Below are 27,440 nucleotides of genomic sequence, written 5' to 3' on the forward strand. Positions count from 1 at the left end.
CCAGGTATAGTATAGCTGATCCTAACCACCAGACACCAAATTGGAAAAATCATTTATACATCAACTCTATCTTTGAGGTCCAGTGTGTGACGAAGAAAGACGGAGACAGTAAATAAAATATATCATCAATCTCCAAACTCACGGTGACGGAGGTGATGGGTGTGTGAGGGAGTGAACAGTGTCGGGGAGAACGTGGTGGAGACAACATGGTGGTGATGGTGAGGACGTCGCGGTTGCGGCCGGCGGCGATGGTGGTAATGGTGGTGTTGGGTGTGGTCGTTAAGCCCCTCTTCGCTCAAGATCCTTCAGGTTCAACTCACTTCTCTCTCTCTTACGAGCACGTTTACTTCAGTATGCCACACAGTGTGTGTGTGTGTGTGGTACACTGTACTTTAGCATCTCATTATGACCAGGAATACACAGTCATCATTTTTACACATGATTGTCTTTACTATTATCCCTCAACTCATATAACTTCCATTTCTTGCATGATTTCCCCTCACCCCGTCTCTAGATTGATCACCTCCGACCTGCGGTGCTCAGAACTTTTCATTATTTTTCCTCTCCTGCCACTGAAAACCCTGCAGTATATAAAGAACTATTTTCTCACGGGAACAGCTGTTGGACGAGTCATACAGGCATTTAAGGTATTGTTATCCCTCCAGAAGCAGCGGATATGGAAGCAGTCGTGCAGGCTGTGTCAACATCGTCCACTCCAACAGACCAGCCGGGGACCGACCAGGTGCGTGTGCTGGTTCTACAAGAGTCGGGCAAGCCAAGCTCCACCAGCTACGCCCGCCTCCTCACACCCTTCCCAGAACTCCGATCTTTCACAGTCTGCTACAGGATCCGCTTGAACAGGTTCAGGGAGGAGTCCACCCTCATGTCCTACGCTGTGTCCAATGACAAGGACAACGAGCTCAGGATGGGTGAGTGTCAACATCATCATTGGTTTTACTTACATTTTACATAACAAGAAATTTATTTATACAGTTCTTCAAAAACACAGCAAATATTTGTACACAACCTCCAAGAACAATGATTTACTTCAATTCCATTGTTATTCTCACTTCAAGAACATTAATGATTTTTTTTTTTACAGTTTAACTCCATTATTTTTTTTTTTTAAGTGTATATAGTACAATATTGCAGAATGTTACTGTTTTTATTTACTTATTTACTGTACAGTAAATGCTTATAAAGGCCCCACATGCAAAGAAAACAAATTTTTTCTTGTCTATTTTTGCTTTTTTAATTTGCTTAAATTTTACCAAAGACTGACAAGGTTTTGGAATCGATGAATCAAGATCTTTTAATTTGTCTTCAAAACTGTAAGTAATAAGTGTTCTTAATATACAGACCATCAGGTGGCGAGCTTCAAGGTGTCACTGCACAGCAAGTGGACCCAGACCAATCTACAGACACCTCTGCGCTCCTGGGCACACTTCTGTTTTACCTACAGCTACCTCACCAGTGGTTGGAATATCTTTATGGATGGGGAGCTGCGCGCACATGGCACCCTCCCTCTGATCCCCAGCCCACTTCTTGGTAACGGCGCTTACGTCATAGGTAAGGCTTCTTGTATCTTAAACAAAACTGAAAAACATATACTGTATAATATACAGTATATTAGATATCAAGTATGGAGCTGTCTTGACTGTTTTAGCCAAAAATGTGGCTCTGTTGCCTATGATGTAAATTTAATTTATTGCCACTATCAAAGTTGTTTTCAAACACTTAACATAGTGAGTCCTAATCCTAATGGATTTCAGTCTTAAAAGTCACATAGCCCAATACAGTAGTTTGGTTAAGTTAGTTTTTGGGGTGTTGGTGGTGCACGTATCTCATTTTGCGTCCTGGGTTCAATCTCTGACCTGGGACAGATGTAAGAAGGGTGTTATCCAGTGTGACCCTACCAGACATGGTAGGTTTTCTCCAGGTACTTTGGTTTTTCCTGTACTAACACTGGATAATAATGGTATTAAAGTGGCAAAGAAGAGACCAACTGCCCCACACTACCTGAATAGCTAGAAAGCTGGTAAGTGGTGTAAATGATATTTTAATAAAAGAATAAAACAAATAAATACCCTTGTACTGAGGTTAATTCGACCTGCAACCTGTGTTATGACAGGCCAGGAGCAGGATTCCTTCGGTGGGGGGTTCCAACGTGACCAGAGCTACAGCGGGGAGATCACCCAACTGAACTTCTGGTCCACTGCGTTGTCTAACCTCACCATCAAGAGGGTAAGTTTTACCGCGCCTTGTATGCCCGACACAAGACTATCAAGTCAATCTGTGTACAGTATTTAGAAGTCATATATGGAACTGGCAAATACACCTAAATTATTTGCTAGTAATAGTTGGCAATAGTGTGAGGGCTGTGAGTAATTAAGTAGAAGTTCATATAGCTAATGAGAAATGTGAATTAGTGTCCATTTCTGGCTGGATGATTTTCAACCAATCTTGCCAGAAGTGGACACATGACAACCCACACTAAAGTTTCATTAGATAGAACAAAGAGTGTCTTTCTACAACCCAGGACACTAGTACTATACTGTACCTCACTTAAAAGTTTCATTCAATGAGACCAAAAGTGTCTACAAGGGAAACAGATGCAAAATTAAAGAAAGATGACGGAGTTCTCAAGTGAAGGCTACAATGATCTCTGACAGAACACTACAGTATATACAACCTGCTAAGATGAATCACATTTGTTTGTTTAATTGGTGGGTAAACAGTCCAAGATATGAATTTTAGCTCAGAGATTACCAAAACTATGATAGTTGTGGGGATTACTCAATATGAATTTTTAATATTGCATTATTAATTTTATGTATAAGAGTATGGTACAGTAATATAATTCTCTATACTATACTAGATATCTCACTGCGAGGCAAATGTGGAGGGATTAGCACTTGGGTGGTCAAAACAGGAGTGGCAGCTGGAGGGTGAAGTTTACTCCCTAATACGGCCTGTGAAGGACTTTTGCAAGACAAGCAATAGCCGCCACTTCACCTTCTTTCCCAACCGCTTCACTCTTCATCAGGCCCTCCATCACTGCAAGGTGGGACACTGATGATGTAATAGTGTTTGTATTTTGTATCCCTGTAAACTGAGAGTTCAGCTCTTCTTATCTGGAACAATATACACTGTTAATACAAGTGACACCAATCATACAGGTTTAAGTTGTGTTGTGTTTAGGTTCCTTATTTGCTATAACACGCTAGGTACTGTTTTATATTTAGTAAACTAGTGAAGGTACAACACTTGTAAACTAGCAAGGGTACAACACCAGTGTAAACTCATAAGGGTACAACACCAGTGTAAACTCATAAGGGTACAACACCAGTGTAAACTCATAAGGGTACAACACCAGTGTAAACTCATAAGGGTACAACACCAGTGTAAACTCATAAGGGTACAACACCAGTGTAAACTCATAAGGGTACAACACCAGTGTAAACTCATAAGGGTACAACACCAGTGTAAACTCATAAGGGTACAACACCAGTGTAAACTCATAAGGGTACAACACCAGTGTAAACTCATAAGGGTACAACACCAGTGTAAACTATCTTGTAACATCACTGTTTCTACTACTTGTCTGATAAATTTCTTCTCACACAGCTGTCTGCCTACATACTTTATGGTTAGTCTCAGTATAGGATAGATATATGACTGAACTGACATATGTTTGACTCTGAGTTCTTCCTGGTAACTAGTTTGTCAGGTGATAAAATCCAGACCCCCTTAGATGATTGTGAATACATAAAAGTGTATCTTCTTTAATGATTGTAAGTAGGTTTTTCTAGCTATCAAAGGTCTTCTTGAATATTGTGTACTGTATATTTTAAGTACAGTACAGGTATGTGTATTATTACACTGTAACACATGTACTGCACCTGCCATGTGAATTTTTTTTTATTATTTGCTGAATGTCTGAAAACCTTCTCTTATAACTCTTTTGCATAGGTTCTGGGAGGGATCTTGGCAGTGCCTCAAACAGAGGAGGAGAACTCACTTGTGTTTCAGTCATCCCGGAGCCAAGCAGAATTTTGCTCAGGGAATGTGGGAGCATCTTACCTGTGGCTGGGAGCCAATGACCATGAGACAGAGCAACAGTGGGTATACTGGGGCTCAGGAGAACCCATCCCCCAAGAGGGAACCTGGCGTGGCACTGGGCCCAATGGTGGCATTGTTGAGAACTGCTTGGTAATGCTGTATGGCACCTTTCCTGGACAGTGGTCTGACATTGCCTGTCTAAACACTTATGCTTTCTGTGTGTCATGTGAGTTTGAGAACCAATCAGTTATTCACCTGAAAGGTTTGGCTGTATGCGAAGAATCACCTTTTAACCTGCATTACTTTCTCGGGGAGGAAAAGGGAGGCCTCCCCTCTTTTTCTGGGTTTTTTCACTCCAACATTGAATGGAATGTCACTAAAGGTGCCTGGGTCCTTCATTCACTGAAGGTAAGTACAGTACGTATATAAACTTGTTTTAGTGATTTTAATCAGTATTATATTTGTTTATAAACTTGCAGAAAAATTTAACAAGTAAGGAATAAATGTGTGTACAGGTAGTCCTCTTTTTATGTCCAAGAGAATAAGAACACAGCCCAGTCAGTTATCCACTTGAGAGTCACCTCTTAAGTCTGCATTTAGAATTTGGCAGTACTCTAGATTGTTAACAGTAAGCCAGTTATTCAACCAAGCCTCTAAAAAATTTAGTTCAAATTAGGATGGAGACAGTGTTAGTAGGAGCTACAAAGCAATGGAATTTGAAAATAAAACCTTCACTCAAACTATTTAATCTCCTCAGTGACTGTCAGGGATTTTTAATAGATTTCATCAGTCTACTGGCAACTGAAAAGTGATGAAGGGGGGGACATCAGAACCTTCACTTTACTTTGTCCTCTTAACCACTGGTCACTCACTAGCCAGTTGGTCATAATCTCTGTTATGCACCATTGGCAAGTACAGTATACAGTAAGGTTTATCATATTACAGTACCTGTATATACTTTACTTAATCCTCTTCACTACTGATCAATCTGTTGGCCACTCGGGTGGCCAGTCATGGCTCTATTATGTAAATACTGGGGCAAACTTTTTCAGAGTGAGAATTGTGAACTCTTGGAGAGTGTTGTGACAGCACTGAGTGTGAGCTCTTTCAAGACCAGACTTAACCAACACTGGGGCAGGTTCAGATACATTCAGGAGCCAGGCCATGCCTAGTACTTGCCAATGAGCTAATCAGTGGCAAAGAGGATAAAAGTAAAAAGTAAAAGTAAATACTGGCTCTTGAATGTATCTGAACTTGCACCAGTGTTTGGTACAGTATTTTATTTATCAAAGGTGCTAGTTTAGGTAATAGAAAAAAATCATTAGTGCTCAACATATAGAAATGTTAAAGAGATTAAAAAAGAATGCAGGTTTGTTAAGGCTTGCAACTATTGTAAAACAAGTCCAGACTTAATCAACACTGACAAGTCTTCTGGTACACCAAAGAGACCATAATTGTCTAGTACAGTGGTCCCTCGGTTAACGAGCACAATCCGTTCTAGAAAGTTGCTCATTAACCGAAACCATTGTTTCAATGGGTTTTTGGGTAATTGGTTCAAGCTCACCGAAAATTGACTAAATTAAACAAAAAACGTAGAAAAGTACACTTACTTTGAGGTATGTATGTAGAAGGCTCCTGGATGATGATGATGGGAATTAGAATGGGGGTGGAGAAGGGAGAAGAGAAGGCATTGGGGTGGAAGAGAAGTCACCCCATGGCGCCATTTCACCCATAAAATTTTAGTTCTCTTGGTGCAATTCAAGATTATTTTCTTTAAATCAACACTGCACTGCATTATATATTGTCAATATGTAAAACAAATTTCAAAATGACCAATAATTTGCTTGCAAAAACAGAAAAAAAGCATTTAGTTGAAGAGTCTCAAGCAAGATGTTACCTCCACTGAAAAGATACAAAGACTGACGCCTGTATAGTGTGTTGAGAGGCTGGATGGCACGCATAAAACTAGTTTCATTACCTTCAATTATGTTCAATAATTGTTAAAATGAGTAAAAAATTTTATATTAAACTTTTAAAATTATTGAATAGTATAAACTTCTTGATATTTGCTAAAATGGTAAGGAATTTAAGCCCTAAAACTGATTACTGTATTGGCGGACTAATACTACAGCTGGTGGACCGCCAAATGCAAGTGAAATCATGTTCAGGTTGGTTCGTAAGAAACTCGTTAATCGAGGGATTGCTCGTTAACCGAAGTTAAGAATCTTATGGAAGGTAACTCGTTAACCGAGGGACCACTGTACTCTATACTGTACTTAGCAACAGTACAGTACATGCAAAAAAACAGACCAACTGCCTGACTGGCTAATAAGCAACAGCTACTGTATTTTCAAAAATTTTTGTCACTACATAGTCTTCAATGTTCGTTTACATGATCAAAAGGGTTGTTTTAGAAGTCTCTCCATTGAATCTAACTGCTTCTTGGAGATAGGTAACTGTCTGTATAATCGAGGCACTATTTAGGAAAAAGATCTTGATGGTAGTGAATATCAGCAGTCAATGACTCAATCCATTAGGGCTGGTCAATCATCTCATGATGACCCCTATTGCATGTTCTTATATTATTTTAAAATGTTACCACCATTCAAGATTATTACTATGGTTCATTACTATTAGGATATTATAAAATTATGAGTATTAATACAGTATTATTATTATAAGTTATAACTTCTTAAAATACTTAAAACTACAGTACAATATTCGAAATTCAGTGCACGAACAACCAAAATATATCCTGCGTTTTGAGTTTATGTGAAATTGTGTTTTTGCAGGAAGAGGATGCTATGGCATGGTGGATTCCACCACGCTCTGGGATGTATCCATTTGGCACCAACTTATGGACACTGGGTTCTGAGATATGTGACTTACATCCTGGTGAACATGTCAACCTGACATTCTCAATATGTGGCACAGACAAATACACCTGTGATGATGGTTCCTGTATTAATATAGAACAACGGTGTGACTTGAAGGTAGACTGCCCAGACAAAAGTGATGAGGCCAAGTGCTCCGTGGTGAGCATACCACAAGATTATCGCAATGATATCCCACCCCCACCCCCTTCTCACGATGAACATCTGCCTATTTATGTGTCCATCGGTATCTCATCCTTCCCCTCTATTGCCACAGAAGACCTTACCTTTGTCACCGCACTGGAGCTAAAACTGCGCTGGATGGACACAAGACTCAATTACCTAAATCTCAAGGGGGACCGAACACTAAATGTTCTCTCCCAGGAATCACAATTGGAGATTTGGACCCCTAGAGTGTACTTCAGTAATGCACGAGGCAATGTATTTTCCAACTTAGATCAAGGCTCTCGTATTGAGTGTATCATGGAAGGTACATCTGTGGTGGGTGGCCCTCACCTCTCAGAAGAAAGTAAGTTATTCAGGCCTGTTGTTGGCTCAGTCAATCTGATACACAACCAAGTGAAGTGATAGAAGGATGCATTTGTGAATTTTTTTTTATATACAGTACAGTACAATACAATACACTTAAATATACTGTATATGCACATTTACCATTGTCATAAATTAGTTATTTTTCCTGTTACCTAACTTTTGCATTTAGGCTCTTTGTATGATTTGAATTTTATTATCGTACACTTACAATACTGTACATATTAATATTACTTAAATTTACAGTGAACATCTTCAGTGGCTCTGAGAACAGCCTGGAGATGGGGCAGCTGTACAGTGTCACTCACAGCTGTGACTTTGACCTTCTTATGTTCCCATTTGATGCTCAGGTAAGTACGGTAACTATGTACAGTCAGCCAATGATACACCGACCCTACCCTGGGTCTCGTGCTCGCAATTTTACCTGGCAATACTTGGTAAAGGAAGGCTGTATGTAAACGTTATTGTGGTTGGTGGATCTGTTTTCGGCTGTATGACTGTCAGGATAATTATTAAAGAAACCAAAGGTAGAATTTTTATAATAATAAACTATTCATGTTATTTAAGGTCACGAGACGTTTCCAAATGTTCGTATATTTGTTTAAATAATGAAGAAAATTTGATGTGAGAATCTTGTGGCAGCACCTGTAGTCAAGTTGCCAATTCATTAATATAATTATTTAAGTAACTACACATACAAAAAAATTAAAATTTCTTATGACCTTAAAGAACAATGAATAGTTTATTATTATAAAAATTCTACCTTTGGTTTGTTTAATAATTATCCTGACAGTCATACAGCCGAAAACAGATACACCAATCACAATCACCTTTACATACAGCCTTCCTTTACCAAGTATTGCCAGGTAAAATTGCGAGCACGAGACCCAGGGTGGGGTCGGTGCATCTTCGGCTGACTGTACCTTCTTGTCTCGTTAACTTCAACCAATATACAGTATAAGTCTTTTCTTAACTTGTAATTTTATGGAATAGCTTAACTCATTTAGAACTTTCAGATTTCTTAAGCATTTTTTTTATGAAATCCTTTTAAAAGATCCACAAACATCATCATAGATTTATGGGTTAGCCACGATGGCAGCTGCTGGGTAGGTAAAACCAGATTGGCACCCCCCCCACAATGCTTACCACTGAAGACCCAGAAAATACAGCAGAAACCAGGAGATGGGCACAGCTCTGGTGACTTGGTTGCCATCAGACATGTTACGACAAAGTTTAATGGTTGGCTGCCCTTCCTAAAACTAACCCACGGGATGAGAACAGCTGGTAAGGTAGGGTCATAACTCCCCGAGGTGAACAAAGACTACCCACTTTATAGTACAGTATTGTTGATGCTATATTTCATTATCTTATTACAGTGTATTTAATTATTTTTTTATGATTCTTCAGTCCAGATCTGCTAGAGACTGTCAGTTGATTGAGAACATTCAAAAGAGGGCTACCTAACTGGTGCCCGCACTCTGATACCTCAGCTACTTAAGAGATTAGAACACTTGTAGTTGCCTAGCTTATACTATAGATGGCCAATGGGTAATTTAATAGGAGATTTTAAGCACCTCGGAAGACATTACTCAGTTGAGTGTTCACACCTGGAATTAGCAGATGTCTGTCCCAATAGAGGCCATAGCTTCAGGTTGAAGAAGTGACAAGATAAGAAAATTGTCAGCACAAAGTTTTTTAGAATGAGAGGTTTGAACTCTTGTAATAAATTGCCAGAGAGTTGTGATGACAATGAGTGTGAACTCATTTAAAACCAGATTTAACCATCTCTGGCACAGTTACAGATATATTCTGGAGCAAGTACATGCCCTGCACTTGCCAACAATGCAAAACAGAGATGTGACTCAATGGCCAATTGGCTAACAGGCCAATTGGTGGCAAAGACAATATAGTCTCTCCTCGTCTTACGACAGGGTTCCGTCCCGACGACCAGGTCGTAAGTCGAAAATAATACCCTGTACGTACATAGAAATTCTAAAATGGGTGTCTCTTTTTCTTCTCAGCACCACGAGAACTCTCATTTTTACGCTTACCAGCCATTTTAAAGGGAAGTACAAAAAAAAATTTTGTCAGTACAGTACACAGCGCGATCACTAACGTCAGGACTCGAAAATACGTAATGTGAAAAATATTTTATATGACCATGGCCGTCGTATGTTCGGGTTGTCGTAAGTCGAATATGTCGTAAGTTGAGGAGAGACTGTAAGGTAAAGTACCGGTACTGTACAGGTATTCTGTTTTCCTATTTGTAGTGTTTGATTAGTATAAGTTTATTTGCGGTGTTCTTGTAGTGTAGCTGACAATGATACAGGTCATGGTATACTGTACATTACTCATAGTATATTAGTGGTTCATGTTTTTCTCGTGTTATATTTGTTGGGTCACAGGTGTGCACAATGCTCTTCACGCTGGTATCAGCTTCCTCCACTTATATGAACCTCATCCCTCTCACGGCTAACTACACTGGCCGTATGAAACTCATCGAGTATGCTATTGGTGAGTAATGACCTTACCTGCTGCATCACACACTTTTGTCACTTGGTGTTTTTGTAATCTAAAAATTATGTGAGTTTTGGAAATTACGCCAAACAGTGCCCACATCTTTTTGTAACTGGAAAATATTTTTTTGTGAGAATCAACATTATAGAATTGTGATATGCATAGACTGTAGTGTTTGACCATTACAAAATAAGAAGAGCTTGTGTACAGTGCCCCACTTTCACAAGATTAAAGTTATACTTATGATATTTATGTTAAATTGGTTGTTTTATGTATAGTTTTGGGTTACAGATACTGTACAATGTAGCAATACAAAAAATAACTGATGCCTCCATTAATACTTAATGAAATATAACTTTCAAGGAAACTATACCTAACTCCCACTTGGAGCCATGTTCTTATCAGTTGTCATTTTGCACACCACCATTTCCTACAGGTCACGTGTCTATTGCTTCATTAAACAATCAAGATTTCTCAACTGTGGCTGTAAAAGTGAGATTTGCCCGTCGCTATGGATTCTACCTCCTTACTCTATACAGCCCCACCACCCTTCTTATCTGTATTGCCTATGCAACTCTCTACTTCAACCCTGATGACTTTAACTCCCGCATTGTTGTTTGTCTCACCTCACTTCTTGTACTCTCATCACTCTACACACAGGTGGGTCTTGTCTCCATTTACTTTTCACACATTTAAGTACAGTATAGTTCTGTCTCATTTATAATACTGATTATTCTAGTACTGTACTGTATTTCCTCATTCATCACACAAGTCAGGATAGGGATTGGACAAGTTTGTATGAATCTTAAGGAGCTTTCTGAGACACTGACCAAAAAACATAAGGGTTTGCATTAAATTTGTTAATACATGTATAGTACTAGATTTTATCGCCTGCCTCCTGTTCTACTTCCATCCTATGAATATCACATGTATTAAAGCCTTCTCCAGTTTCAAAATTCATAACCCTGGAAGGAAGTTTGTTCCACGGATCCAAAGCAAAGTGTGTGAACGAATGCATTGTTTAACCCCAGTCAAGACTCATAGAGGCTGTGAGGATGTACAGGTACCTTGGTGATGTGATTTTTTTTTTTTGGCTGTATAAAGCTTCTAGATTATTTTAAAATCTTAAATGTCTCAGTCTGTTACCGTGAGGATGCTTTGTGGACGGATATATTTTGCTTCAAGTACAGACCCTGAGTGATGACCAACCTTGTGTCTTGCCTCTGAATATTCTCAAGAACCTACTTGTCTCTTTCTAAGTATGGTGATCTCATCTGGACCCAGTACTGTACTGTACGTACTCAATATATATTTAAAAAAATGCTATAACAAATCCATTGGAACTTTTCCTTCTTTTAGTATCATAGTTTGGAAGAGAGTGATAAAATTATAGTTAAAATTACTGTACTGTAGACTGGGCTGAATGCAAATTCTCCTATTTTCACTGATACTAACTAATCAAAAAAAAAAAAAAAAGTAAGAAAGATTAAAGAACTGTGTCCAAGATTACGATCACAGTTGAAGGAAATATACATCTTTGGGAAGCAGTTGTTGAGTGCAGGTCAAGTTAAAATAAATATTTATCTTAAGCAAGGACAAAAAGTTATCAAAAGTCATGATTAAAATAATGCAGTTGTCCAATTTTTATGCAAACAAATATTTTATGTAAATACTATTCTTATTTGGTCCCCCAGGTACAAATGGGTACAGTATATAAAATTAAATGCTTGCATGTAAAACACACAAGCATGTGTACAAAGATGTCAGTAATCTGTAGTTTGTAACAGATCCTTTAGGCCCGAATTCAGAACAGTAGTTGGAGCCTGGGATTTGAACCTGGCTCAGGCATGCGAATCAGGATTCCTCGAGCTGAGAATTCCTGCAGTGGATTACCCATATTCAGAACATCGGCTTGAACCCCAGATCGGGTAATCTGTTACAATTTCTTCAATTATGAGCAAGGATTCAAACACTGAAATTCCAACCAATCACATTTAATCTACACCATTACGACAGCCATTCATCATCGAGAGTAATGTTTACAAGGTTATGGTGGCAACTATGACTTGATGAATGTTTATGAAGGAGAAGAAATCTCTCCTTGCACATCAAAAGTTACTGTTATTACGATAATTACAATCAAATTATAAGGATTTATGGAACTGTGTTACAACGTGGCTGTGTTGTTATATGATAACAAAGAAATTCATAGAGGAAGAACAATTACATACAAATTGTAAATGTACAGTATAGTCTGCATTTACGCGGTCAATTGAACCCGTGGAGGTCCGCGTAAAACGAGAAACACGTAAACGAAATAACAGAACATATGGGATTTATTGAAATAGAGACTGGGCCGACTCCATAACTCCACTTTTTCCGACACAATACGTACCTTGTAGTAAATATAACATAATAATTTTATGATGGTATTGCTACACACATAATATCTAAATAAAAAACTACAAATCTAAAGGTGTTTAACACTTACGTTAGTATAAGAGTTGGGTCGGCACACGTGGATGGCGGCTGGTTCCGAGGCAGAGGGCAGAATAGTTGCCCTCCGGTGAATCACTTTCACTACTCGCAGAGGTTTGCAGGACCTCCCTGACAAACCCCTCAAAGTCCATATCCTCACTGTCACTATCACTGACTTGGGCTGGCTGTGGTTGTGGTGGGTTGCGGGCAAAGAAGTCCTTAATACTACGTTGACGACTAGCATTGATGTTATCGTGATAGATCTGGACATACGGCTCCATAATTTTTGACAGGTTATTAGACACTTCATACCGATGATTGACTGGGTCTTTGTCAAGGACGAGCTTGATTTTCTCCCCCACCTCGATGATTTCCTTCACATAACCATGGCTTGGCCCAGGTAATTCAAGGTTTTTCTGGGGTGGTGGGGGTCCAGCGGAAACCATTGTGGGGGTAATACCAGTGGGTACAAGAGAGAACTGTATACGCGGACTGAGAACAATGAGACTGGCCCGGCTAGGTCAGCGACTTCTGGTGGCAAGGCATGTCATGTTACATTAGACCAATCACTGCTAGCGGCGGAGGGAATGCGTGGGTGGTAAGGATGCGTGGCCCAATCACAGTCCGATACGTCATATGACGTCAGCGATAAAGTAAGAGCGACCCAATGCGCACAATGCCCGCGCCGCTTCCCGCGTAAATGATGAAATTCACCGCGTAATTAAAACATTTCATTCTGGCAAGGCACCGCGTAAATGACCAAATGCGTAAACAAAATCCGCGTAAATCCAGACTATACTGTAATCCAGGACAGATGTCAATATTCATAAGCAAAGCAAGATGAATCAATGCAAGGCATAGTAACCTTGTTAGGTTTGGTTAGGTTTCTTTCTGTTCGTTTAACCCCACATTTCCCCCGATAGTAATGTTAAGAAAAGACTTTCTTTTATTAATACATTAATATCAAAATGCACTCAGCATTGATTCAATTACTGTATATTGAAAATACATCAAAATAGTTTTCCTGAAGAAAAACACTCAAAATAAAGAATTTTTCTTACCCGGAAACTATTTGTTGTGAAGAATCTCAAAGTAATCATCAGCTGATGAATGGGAGGTAGATGCTTCATATCACGGAAAATATCAAGGAAATCTCCCTTGCTGAACCTATATTGTTATTTAAATTGCGTGTCATCATAAAAATTGATAGGATTCTGCCTATTTACCATCAGTCTTTTTTCTACAAAATTTCCATTTTGATGACATCGCCAAAAACTCGCTGTCAAAATTCATGTTGACTTGCTTGAGGGATGGACCGCCAAACTTGCCTCCAGGCTGGATTAACGAGAGGATCGACAATTCTGATCTCAAACCCAGTTTGAATCTTTGTGTTGGCTCAAGCCAGCGTTCTGAATACCAACAATCTTCAATCTTCGCTCGATACTTGGTTTAAACCTTAATGTGGTTTCAAGTCACTATTCTGATTCGGGCCTTAATGACTGTAAAATATGATGATGATGATGACTTTCTCATTACAGACTTCCAATTCTTTACCCAAGACATCATACTTTAAGCTCGTGGATGTGTGGCTCTTCTTCTCCATTGTGATGATTTTCATCATTGTCATGTTACAGACTCTGATAGATTTCTCCCATCAGAAAATGTTTGATGACAACAGCAAAGTAGTTAAGTTGTTTGTAAGTTTCATTGTATTATTAAAATTTATTTAAGTCATTCTCCACTCAAGTTATTGTTATTAGAGAAGATTTTGGTGATCCAAAGCTATCCAAATGCAAGGAATTCTGCCTGTGCATGTGAAATTTTTATTTAGTAAAATATGATTGTATGGTTGTTGAAAACATTTAGCTTTTGATGAAAACCATACTGTACAGTCCCTATATGTATGTTATCAGAGTACAGTGAGTTCTGCTATAACGCGTGTTTTGATAACGCGAATTTGCTCTAACGCGATTTATGAATTCGGAACAATATTTGTATAACGCGAACGCTTGTTTGCTATAACGCGATTTTTGCTTACTATTTCTCCAATTTTGTGGTATTAACTGTGAATATGGTAAAGAAGAATATCTCCAAAAAGCGTTCTGATGATAGAATTCCCGGTGATTATCGTAAAAGAAAGGATATAACACTTGAAGAGAAGCTCGATGTTATCAACCTCAAAATCACCCTTCTCCCCCATCAAGTTACATTCATATTTTTTCAAGGTAAAGTGTTAATTTACTGTATGATTTCATTATTAGATATGAATGTAACATTTATTTAGACTGTGCTATCCTTTGTGTTAGGCTAACTACTAAATTTTTTCGATTTCGAGTAATCTGCACCTAACCCTATTTTCTCCATAAGCTCTGTTATTTCTATTACGCGATTTTCTATAACACGATATTTTACAAGAACACAATTATCGCGTTATAGCAGAACTACCTGTATACCTAAATTTTCCACTTCTTGACTATGGTTATCTGCTTCATTAACTTTTGCATTAATTCCTCTCATTTAGACAGTACTGTACCTGTGCATTTAGTGTACAGTACAAAGTGGACATGTGTATTTGCGATTGTTCTATGTACTGTACCTTCAGCAGTTTAGAAATGGGGATCATTCCATCAGCATCAATGAGGTTGACTTCACTGTCACAATGCTTTAATAGTGTACAGCAGGCACGGGCAACCAATGCAAACCATGTCTGGCCCGCAGAGTAATTGAGAAATTCTATTAAATGTGGCCCACGGTTCAGGTAGATACACCCAGTTTATGGTGAGGAAAGCAATATTTATTAAAAGAATAATCTTCACACATAATTCATTACTGTTTCATCACCCAAGAGTAAGTTACTGCGAAAATGTAACAGTGAAATACTGTAGTCAACAATATAAAATTTTAACTTGTGTGAGTTTACCAGGGGCAGATCCAGGAATATCAAAAAAGTTGTGGGTGGGGGAACATGGCAGGTACAGCAAGTCCACCCAGCTGGAGGTTTTGAAATCAGACCAATATCATAGGCATTTTGAAGCCATTTTGAAGCCATGTGCACTTGATATTAGGAGATATTCTTATGTCAATACTATTTTCTTTTAACTATACAAAAATGCCTGAGTACAATACTACATTAAAGAAAAGGTATTGGAATGTTCTGATGAAAATGGGGGTCCTGACAACCTCCCCTCCCCCCTGGATCCACCACAATTTACGGGCCAAGTTCAGCGCAGTCTGTTTGATGGACTAGTTTCTATGTACAGTAGCAGTGGGTCACTTGAGAATTAGCTGAGGTTGGTTAAGTCCAAGGGCAGTTGTTTCATTGTAGTTCCTCATGAACCAAGCTTAACATTGACATTATTCTGGTGGATGTGTCTCATAAGTAAGAAAAATGCTGTAACTGTAGGAAAAATCAACATATTCAAAGACTGCTTCACTCATCTTGTTAAATGCCAAGAAATTTTAACAAACTACTTAAGCAATTATTATGATGGATTTGTTTCATAAATGGGGAAAAAGACTGTGATGGGAACTGAAAATATTGTAAGGTGGATGTGACGATAAACTTCTTCACTGTCCTCGCTAATACAATACAGTGGTCCCTCGGTTAACGAACGGTTCGATTAACGAAATTTCGGTTAACGAATTGCCTCCCATAAGGCTCTGTTAGTGAACAAAACTTGGATTTACGAAAATCCTTATGACAAACACGTTTTGTTGTGAGCATCAGCTGATGGGCTTGTCTGTCTATTCAGTAATCTGTTCTATGTTTATATTCGTTTCCAGTGGAGTAAATATCAAGAAAGTTGTGCTCTTTAATATTTTTGCATTTTTTATATTAAAATTATTAGTCATTTTAAAATTTAGTTAACATATTGATAATGTATGCAGTACAGGGAACTAGTTTTTTGTGCACCCATCAGTCGCTTGACTCACCCACCAGGCGTCAGTTTGGCTTTGTTTACAGTGGATTGAACATCGATTTTGTTGGTGTCTTGAATATTTTTGCATTTTTACATTAAAATTATTGGTCATTCTGAAATTTAGTTAACATATTGATAATATATAGTGCAGTGCAGTGCAGGAACCTTCTACATACACACCTCAAAGTAAGTGTACTTTACTGCATTATTTTTTTTACTTTGTATGTACCTTTCTGTGAGCTGGAACCACTTACCCAATATCCCATTGAAACAATGGATTCAGTTAACGAACGACTCTGTGGAACAAATTGTGTTTGTTAACTGAGGGACCACTGTATTAACATTACTTTTGGGTTAGGTAGGATATCAATTTTGGTGGGTTGGCCTGCAGAAAAAACACCTTAGTCATAATGTGGCCCATGACTAAGGAAAGGTTGCCCATGCCTGGTGTACAGTACAGTACAGTATGGGTGTTACTTAACAAAGTGACTCATAATCACATTGGTTAAATCTTTAGCCCAATCAGTCTATTATTTGTTACATCATTTATTTATATATATACAGTATATATTTTTGGTGAGGGGGAGGGGTGCATTTGCAAGTTTTCAGTTATAAGAAAACCATAAAATTATTAAATCACAGTGAAGTACAAACATGAGAGTTTTGTTTTACAGTACTGTACAGTACAGTACTCTGAACACATTGTTACAGGTCTATTTTTTATAAATTAAATTTTTTAAATGTTGTCCTTAACTACTGATGCACTCCCTGCAGTGAACCAAAACACTATTCATCGCTACTTGCAGTGTGATATGTTGCAGAACTTTCTTATTCCAGAATTGCAACATAAAAACATAGTGCTTGGAAACACACGGTTTCAACAAGATGAGGCAACATGTTATACTGCCAGAATTGTTATGTGGGGATTCTTAAAGAGTCAGGTGTACAAGACACACCCTAAAACTAGAGATGACCTAAAAATCAGGATCACAGACGTCATTGCTACTATCCAACATGAAACACTGCAAGTAGTGATGTACAGTGTTCTGGTTATCTGCAGGGAGTGCATCATTTGTAATGAAAAACATTTAACAATTTTAATTTATAAAAAGTAGACCTGTAATAATGAGTTCAGAAGTAAAATAAAACTCCCATGTTTGTACATCACAGTGATTTAATAAAATTATGGTTTTCTTTAGCAACCTCTGTTTTATTACACACATATTTATACAAGGTTATCAATATTTGTAATAATACCTTACTCATTTTCAGAGGAGTATACACATGCTTTATTATAAAGTTACAAGAAAGTCAATTGATAAAATAAATTCAGCATATCTTAGGGATCATCACCTAAAAACAAATGTAAATGTTATCAAAATTGATGTAAGCAGTTGCCAACGTAGAGAGAAAGTCTCTGAAACTCAGAATGGGAACTGGATGAATAACAAGACTGAACATCCGGAGTCGAGTACAGATATCCAGAAGCCTGAGGTGGTTCGGCATTTACCAGTATATGGACGTGCTTTTCGGAGGCAAAATTGGTCGGAAAATCAAGATGTTAATATGGCTCTAATGAAGAAGAGCCGAATCATGATACCCATCATCTTCTTTATATTCAATTGCATTTACTGGGGAACAGCTATCAAGTATGTATTTCCTGCTTTTCTATTAATACTTTGAGATGAACTGTATTTTGTTACTTTGGTTTTATACTACACAAGAAATTAAAAAAGGGGCATTGTAAAGGGGACAGTTGTTTAGAATATAGGTAAACCTCTATTTATAATGGGGTTGTGTTCCTGAAAACCCAATCGCAGGTCAAAATATTGTAAATCAGGTTCATTATTACATGCAGTTCAATGGGATAGTTCCTGGACAGTCGGACACCCTTTTGTATCACTGAAAAAATAAAAAATTGGATATTACTAGCACTACAACATAATTAAACAACACTCACCAAATCATTATGAACAAGTCTGGTCATCACCACATGTCCTCTTCGAGGCTATAGACACAGTGGGGACTGGAGGCATAGCCTTCATTCTGGACTTAAAGATGGTGTAGCACTTGAATAAGACTGAAGAGGTGTCAGGTGAGGAGGGTTCTGCATGGCGGGTGACCCCAGAAGTTGAGGGTAGTGGCTGTGACTATGACAGGGTCTTGAAAAAGGAGGTGATTGTTGTCTGGTGTGCCTCCTTCTTTTGCAGGAACAACTCCCTGTAGCACATGTCTTTCTCCACAAGTGCCCTCACAGAGGAACTCCTGTTAAAGTTGGAGACTTTCTCAGCCAACAGATCCATGGGAGTGTTCACTTGGTCCATGGTAGTGCTCAACACCTTCAGAGTCAACATCATGGGTGCAGGGTTGTTTTCCTGACCTGCTGACTCCTCCACTCCTTGCTGCTGTTCCTGGAGCAGCAAGTCCTCGGTGCTGAACTCCTCAGTGGCTCTGTAAAACTCTGCCATTCTCCTCATTGACCTCCTCAAAGCTGGCCTCCTTGGAGATGCTGTTGATGTCATGGTGTACAGCTACATTTGTGAAGTCGCCAAAGTTGGTTAGTACACTGTACATGCTCAGGCCACACTTTCCTCCACACACTGTTCATGCAGCTGTGTGACTTCCTTCCACAACTTGTCAATGTTGTGCATTTGTGCATGGCATGCTTGATGTTGTAGCTGCGCCAGAATGTTTTGATGGTCGGCTTTCTCTCTTCATCTGTCGCCTCAAACAACTGCATCATCAACTACCTCAAGCAGTAGGCCTTGAAGGCGGCAATGACACCTTGATCCATCAGCTGAATGAGTTAGGTGGTGTTGAAGGGCAGGAACATCACAGTGATGTTGTGTCTACTCACCCATGGTAGGCGGGTGTGAAGGTGCATTGTCGAGGATCAGGAGAAACTTGTTAGTGAAGTTCTGCTCATCGGCATACTCCTTGAGGTGCTTGGAGAGGTAGCCAACCACATAACTCTGGCACAACACCGTCATAACCCAGGCCTTTTTGTTGGAGCACCAGATAACTGGAAGGTGCTCCTTAGTACACCCCTAAAGAGCTGTAGGGGTCTCTGAGTGGTAAACCAGCATTGGAGTCAGCTAAAAGTTCCCCTCAGCATTGCCTCCAAGCAGCAATGTAAGGCGGTCCTTGGCAACCTTAAAGCCTGGTGCAGTCTTCTACTCCTTGGCCAGGAAAGTCCTCGATGACATCCTCTTTCAAAACAGGACCTGCTTGGCGTTGTATCCTTCTTCCTCCACCTTAGTCTTCAAGAGTGCTGGGAAGGTGTTACCACTCACGACGTCAGCACTGGCTGCCTCACCAGTCAGGCGAAGATTGTGGAGATTGCCGTAGTTTTTGAACCATTGAAACCACCCAAGACTTGAAAGAGGAAAAGGTTTCACTGCCACTGCTTTCTGCCTTCAGCTTTGTTCAAATATTGGTGGCCTTTGCCATGATGATCCCTGTGAAGTGAGGAAAGCAGTGTCGATTCTGGTTTTGAATCCAGTCTTGGAGTAGATTCCCCTCTCTATGATAGGCTCATGTCTCTTTAATGCCCTAGAAATGAAGAGTAGGTTCACGTTCTGTGATGAGGCAATCTGGTACCTTCATAATGATGGTAAACACCGTTGACTGGACCAGGCCAAGAGTGCAAGAAATATAGCATGCTCCTTCACAATGTCAAGTTTTGCCCTCCAGAGACATAGTTTTCCTGGGTGCTTTGGTCTTCCCAAATTCAGAATTCTGAACAAAATGCTTGCCAGACATTTTCAAAGTTACACTTCTCAATTCACTGTCTCAAAAACAAAGAGAAATCACTTCACAGTCACTAAAGCAGAGAAAACACTTCACAGTCACTAAATCTGAGTACATGTACTGTACCTGTATAGTACAGTACACTGAAACTTTGTAATTTCTGCTAACTGTAAGAAAAACAATGATAACAAAAATATTGATACTGGTTGCTGCTGCTCACCTCGTGTTCACAGAGCCAAAGCATTATTCAGTGACAAAAAAATTAGCAAAAAATCACTTGTCACCAAAACAGAGTACAATATGAACTTTAGTGGTGTCCTCTCACTGTAAGGTTAAAAAAAAAAAAAAAAAAACATCAATGCTAAATGACAACATCTATGATGACCAATAAACATTGAGCTCCATTTCTCACACACATGTAACCAAGAATAAACACTGGCTGAACTGTGGCTCTCCAAATGGCCATGAGGCAGTGTTCGGGTAGATAACACCTCAGCAGACAAATGGAGTGATGCGTTCCATATTCCGAGTTGGCGGGATGATGAATATCGTTAATGCGAGTTTGTTTACATTGCAAATAGGGGAGTGGTCTTAATATATCAGCATTGTTAACACGAATTATTGTAGATTGGGATATCATAAATAGAGGTTTATCTGTACTGTACGGGTCATTTCGGTGAAATGACAGGAAAAATTTGGATGAGAATGAAAGGGCAATATGAGAGATGTTCTGTCCAGTCCTAAAATACTGAATTCTTTTAACCCACCGAGGTGCAGGAGTTTATCCTAGCTGAATAAAATCTCTGGTGTCAGCCGCCATTGCCACAATGTGTATAAATTAAAGTTCTAATCGAATCTTGAATCATTAGTAGATGAATGCCAGTAGGATAGTGCCAAACAAATGTCTTGTCAGATTTGGTAATAGATAACAATTGTCATAAAACAGGAGTAATTCTATTGGGGTACAATGATGTCCTTACCTTAACAACAGAAATATTATATATTTACTGTACTGTATTCTTCTTTTGCAGATATGTAAAAACCATTGAAGCTGACAGTGGTGATGTGTAGAGGCTTTGGTATGTAGTGATATTTAAAGGTATTGGTTTATTTGGAGTAGTGGGAGAGAAATAAATATAAAAGATATCAAATAATATATATTGTACCTGTACTATAAGGTATATTTTGTAGAATTCATGGTTATTATTATTAAAGACTAAAAGATATAAACCTAACACAAGATGGTAGAAATTACTGTACAGTATTCACACTTGTGTAGTCCAGTCAAATGACTGTAACTGTGTATTATTTTCTGAGGATGTGGGGTCTCCTCACCATACCTTTATGCTGGTAGTCATGTTAAAAAAGAAAGAAAAATTAATACTGTATTGTATACAGAATAATTATTGGGAAGATACAAATACTTTATAAAGTACTGTACTACAGTATATTTAGAAAAAGTTCATTGCAGCTCGGTACACATTGCACAGTACTGTATAGTATTTTATTATACCAGTATATGCTGTTATTCATTAGACACTGTACTTGAAGATGAGAGAACTATACTTAATGTCCTTTAAGCACAGAGTTAACCACAGGTACAGAAAGGAAGAAGCATTGGTAATTACTTTATTACAAAAGCCCCCATAGAAATGTGAAAATGTAATGAGATAATGTTTAAAGCAACTGTAAGTATTCAAGTTAGTTATGAACTTTTTGTTGTGACCTGCCAGGTCCCTTCTTTAGAGGTACAAACAAAATGTGGCTTATTCTCTTTTTTAGCCAGTTCCCTCATGTAAGCTGGACTTTATCCAAAATGTTAAGAAAAGGATTATTAATTGTTGTTGTACTGTATATGGAGAAACAGTAAGCATAAGGTGTAACTTGTTCTATTCTCATAGCCACACATAAATGTGAATACAGTACATGTAATGCCAGTTGGGGTGCATGCTTGTTTTTCACTCAATACACTTCATCGCACTTCAGTAAATTTTTTTTGTAATGAATGAATTAACTGGATGTTAACCCTTTCAGCAACTATTATGTGCCAATCTCTATGCTATTCACCCCACACACACACACAATAGTGGGAGAGGAAGAGTAAAGATATTGAACACACAGAGGAGTAGATTCAGCTCAAAGGTGGCACCATACACAAGGGGTTAAGAGAATGTGTGTGCAATTTGCTCTGGATTCCAGCTCCTTGTATTAGACAGTAAATGGCTTGATAGGGTATAAGAAATTTAACACTTGTTCATTGAAGATATGTAGCCTACAGTAGAATGTTGGAAAAAAATAAAATAAAAATTTTCACTACTACTGTACTGTACTGTCATTTAATTTTATATGCAGTCAAGCAAAGATGCATTGACCCCACCCTGGCTCTTGTACTTGCAATTTTACCTGGCAATACTGTATGTAAGGCCGAGGCTGCACTGAGAGCAGGCAAGTGTTGTTGCCAGCTCACGCCTGATGCCAGTGCGGCCACATCTATGGGTTACAATGTTTCAAAGTTTTCGACGCCCGCCCGCTCTCAGTGCAGCCGTGGCCTAATGGAGATTGTGATTGGTGGATTTATTTTTTGGCTGTATCACTGTCAGAATAAATATTGAGCAATCTAAATGTAGCATTTTTATAATAAACTATTCATCATTATTTAAGATCATGAGAAGTTTCCAAATGTTCGTATATTTGCTTAAATAACGAAGAAAATCATATTAATGAATTAGCAATGCAACTACAACCAGAGTTGCCACAATATCCTTGCATTAAATTTCAAGAGTACATATTACACATTTAATCTACGAGTGTTTCATGAAGGAATTTAATCTTTTTACAATGAGAATTTTATATAAAATAATTTTACATTAAGTTAGAGGGCAGACACTGTGAAATAGGCTCAACTAACACATGCGCCCAACGTATTGCCAGGTTAAATTGCGAGTGTGAGAACCAGGGTGGGGTCAATGCATTTTTGGATGACATGTACAAACTACTACAGTACACTACTCAATATTCTAGAATAAACACTTCTATTTCATTACTATATTTTAATCCTTTTTTTAGTATAATCATCATCACCATTTTATAGCCATTCTCCATGTGAGTTAGCTGTGATTATCTTAAGGCATGGTGTCCAGTTTACCATCACACAAATTTGATGTATGGTAAATTTTGCAGCTGGATGCATTTCCTATTGCCAACCACGGGGGTTAGATTCTTGAAAAACAGTGATTGGCAAATCCGTAGTTGGCGAGACTAAAAGATTATGGGAAATAGGGGGTTAGGTTCCACTGCCACAGATAACACTTGTCAAAGCCGCCTAACCAAGTTGCCTGTTCCTTCATTACAACTTGTTTTTGCCTTGCAAAAATTTGTTTTTACCTGAAAATAGAGTCCTGCATATAAATCACCCACATTTAACCCCTACGCCCCAGGCTAGGGTGCTGCTGGCCATGTCCTTCCCATGTGGGGATGAATCGAGAGAAATCAAACTTTTCAAAAAATAATGTTTAACCTTTTTAAATGATAAAACGATCAAAACGAAGTAGGAAAACTATACAGCTCTTCCCCAACTTACGACAGGGTTAGGGACCCAAATCCAGGTCTTAAGTCGAAAATGCTTAAATAATCCAGAAAACCTAAAATGGGTGTCTCCTTTTCTTCTCAGCACCACAAAACTCTCACTTTTAAGCTTGCCAGCCATTTTACAGTGAATTACAAACGAAAATTTTGTCAGTACACAGCGCAATCACTGACGTTGGGACTCGAAAATACGTAATTTGATAAAATTTTGATACGACTGAGAAGGTCGTAAGTCGGGGAGGAGCTGTATATTGACCCTCTAGAAACTTCCCTGTAGCAGCAGTGGCGAGGGAGATAAAGGAACAGTGTTGTTTTGACAGATGACGCTCATGGTCACTATGCACTTAGCAACCATTTTCTGCTTGCCCTTGTGTCCGGGATGGCCAATAATGCACATATTTACTGATCATAATAATTATTTCCTATAAATAATTTATTTAGAGTATTTTATTTGCTTTCTTTTTCATAAAAAAGTGCTCAACAACACACACGCAGTCTGTCTCCAGGCTGTCTTTGTGTTTGGTAGAGCAAGTAATGCATAAAATAATAATAATTCCACAAATAAATACATTTATAACATAATCATAGCATTATTTTCTAGTAATACTACTCTACAATACAACTTCTGTACACTACTTTTAGCAATATTACTTTGATACAACATGATAAAATGGACAAACAATGAAAATGAAACAAATAAAAGTAGGTAATTACGTTCAGGAAGCTTCCCTGTGGCCAAGCGTGTGGCGTGACAGGCAAATAGCCACACTGAAACCTAATAACCCGCACTGGGCATTTAAACAGTGGTGGGAAAAAGCATGCGTTCCAGAACATCACCCGGGGCGTAAGGGTTAAAAATAAAATTTTCTGGCCTAAAGTGATTCTTATAGTCATGGTCCACTGTATAGTAATGTACAAATATACACACAAAGACATGAATACACCACACATGCATGCTCTCAGTATACTGCCAGATTCTGGGGTCACTAAGTCTAAGGGATAACTTAACTCTAATCTTAATTTCTAAGGGTCGCTGCCACCAGACCCCCTCTCGGCAGCATGTAGCTCGTTAGGTAGCGGGCAGAGTGGACTAGGCATTGGGTTAGGTTTTCCATTGACCAGATCGATAAGGGTAAAGAAGGGTGAAACCATAACATGTCTTAATTGATTTATTCCTTATAAAACATACTGGTAAAAAACACATACAACCACACTGTGGACCATAACTCCAAGGCCTGTCCCAGGGTATAGCACTGGCGCCTCTAACAACTGCTGTTGTGGTCGGTTACACTCCGACCCGAGGTGGGTTTGGGGTCCTCGGCAACGAGGTAGAGTAGAGCCGATTAATCATGCCGAATCAGCGCCATCACTCCTATATTGACCACTGCTGGGTATCCACCGGCTCCGAGCGACCGGTGGGTTTCAATTAAGCCCACCCTCGATCTGGAGACAAACGGGGCAGCGTCAGGGGACGCGCTCCCTGGCCATCTTGAGTTTATATACCCCTGAGTTGCCAGTGATCGCTACTCACGCAATGACAATAATCACAAACAAACTAACTGTTACTCATTCAAAGCTCACCCTCAGTTGACAAAGGTCTGGCGAATTACTAAAGTTGATTTAAACAGACTAATTCAAGGTTGCGTTTGCCAGTAGAGAGTGCAATAAACGTAGTGACAACTGTGTTCGAAGGCGGGACTTACTGAGAGTGATCCTGAGGGTAAAAAGATGGGAAATACACGTCTCTCCTGAGATTCTACAAGCGCGGTGGATTTGAATATTATGTAGCGTAATATGAATTAAAACGGGTTTTTAGAAATGACAATGAGGTGCGCAGTACATCAGACACAGGAATTAAGATAAGGGGTAACTTGCAGAATCTCCCTAAGGACAATAAGACAACCAATAAGAATGTTGGTGGTAATTATTGTGTTTTACAAAAATAGATCCAGCATTATTTCATTTCTACAAATATATGAAATCCTGCAAAATAACATTGTAAAGATAGCATTTGGAATGGGCATGAAGTGCCAGTTCAGTATGTTCACTCAAAAAATAAATAAAAAAATGCTAGTCTCTTTGGTTATACTGTACAGTATAATAATTATACCTGTACTGTATGTGCTATACAGTTGAGAACACAACAGCCAAAAAAGGGGCAAAACACTCGCTGTACATTAATATGCATGTTAGAAAGTACACTCGAGTTCAGGGATACAATGAACACGGTTGAATGCAACACATTGTTTAACCCCTAAGGTTTCGGTTCACATCATATGACGTTTAGTAATTTTGCAGTACCTGTACCATTTGAATTGTTACGCAGGCCTGGCTAAATTACGCTGTCAAGTAGGCATTTACCTTTCACTCACTCATACATGTGACCCCCAGTCTTCCTGCTCAGCTTTTGTGATGGTCAAGATCTCGTCCTTTGACTTCACGTGCCTCACCACATGTTTCTACCCCCCAACCCCAAGCACTGGTATAGTATGGGACTCTTGGCCGTCAGGAGATATGTGATCAATCACTGGAGGCAGTATTAATACAGGTTGACAATCCCTTATCTGAAATCCTTGGGGCCAGATGTGTTTTGGATTTTGGAATTTTTTGGATTTCAGAATGGTTAGGTTAGGGTGTATTTTTTTATTACAGGGATTAGCCCACCCATGCACAGGTCATAGAACCACACCAGGGCCCGGGGGGCGAAAATATAGTAATAATAATAATAATAATTCATAGGTCATGTTTCTCACTTTTGATCTTTTTTTTTTTCATTCTTGTATTTCTTTTATTATTATTATTATTATTATTATTATTATTATTATTATTATTTTACTATTATTTTTATTGTTAATGTTATTATTATATTATTTTAGTGTATTTTTTATTATGAATTTTATTTACTATGAATGATTATTTTTATTATTATTATTATTATTATTATTATTATTATTATTATTATTATTATTATTATTATTATTATTATTATTATTATTACTACTACTACTACTACTACTACTACTACATTTCGCCCCCAGACCCCAATGTAGGTCAGTGACCTGTGCCCGGGTGGGCTAATCCCATATAAAAAAAAAAAAAAAAAAAAAAAAAAAAAAATTATGTTTTGCTCCACTAAAAAACTTTCGGTTTTCAGAGGTTTATGGTTTTTGGAATTTCGGACAAGGGATTGTCAACCTGTACAGTACAGTCAACCCTCACTTTACACGGTTAATTCAACCCACAGGGTACCGCGGAAAGTGAGAAACACGTAAAGTGAACAACATAACATATGGGATTAATTGAAATAGAGACCGGGCGGACCCCCAAACTCCACTTTTTGACGACACACAACTATGTTGTAGTAAAAATATTATCTTAACTTTATGATGGTATGCACACACAATTAATAATTAAGAGTAATATCAATAATATTAGGTTTTTTAACACTTACATTAGTAGAAATGATGGCTGGGCACACGGGGATGGGCGGTTGGTTCCAAGGCAGAGGGCAGATTATTGGCCCTCACCCGTATCACTTGTATCAATTGTATCACTATCCACCACAGAGGCTTGCAGGGCCTCTTTGTCAAACCCCTCAAAGTCCATATCCTCACTATAATTATCACTATCACTGACTTGGGCCGGCTGTGGTGGGTGGCGGGTGAAGAACTCGGTAATGTTTTGATGACTGGGCGACCTTGTGCGC

General features: G+C 38.7%; 1 protein-coding gene across 3 annotated transcripts; it reads left to right on the forward strand.

Moving 5' to 3' along the window:
* LOC121863781 lies at window positions 1-22,771 on the forward strand. 3 transcript variants are annotated; one of them, XM_042362579.1, is made up of 13 exons: window positions 1-309; window positions 666-929; window positions 1,360-1,569; window positions 2,132-2,244; window positions 2,879-3,064; window positions 3,973-4,470; window positions 6,855-7,464; window positions 7,731-7,834; window positions 9,890-9,998; window positions 10,438-10,493; window positions 14,018-14,176; window positions 17,672-18,048; window positions 21,181-22,771. In XM_042362579.1, exons 1-13 carry the CDS (start codon window positions 207-209, stop codon window positions 21,218-21,220), a joined length of 2,829 nt encoding a protein of 942 aa, XP_042218513.1. In that variant the 5' UTR covers window positions 1-206; the 3' UTR covers window positions 21,221-22,771. The 3 variants fall into 3 exon arrangements, with proteins under 3 accessions (XP_042218513.1, XP_042218514.1, XP_042218512.1); XM_042362578.1 differs by having other exon boundaries at window positions 3-309; window positions 10,438-10,661; XM_042362580.1 differs by lacking the exons at window positions 9,890-9,998; window positions 10,438-10,493 and having other exon boundaries at window positions 2-309.
* Window positions 22,772-27,440: the final 4,669 nt, after the last annotated feature.

Source organism: Homarus americanus, unplaced genomic scaffold (assembly GCF_018991925.1).
Source record: "Homarus americanus isolate GMGI-L3 unplaced genomic scaffold, GMGI_Hamer_2.0 scaffold48354, whole genome shotgun sequence".
NCBI classification, from domain to species: Eukaryota; Metazoa; Arthropoda; class Malacostraca; order Decapoda; family Nephropidae; genus Homarus; species Homarus americanus.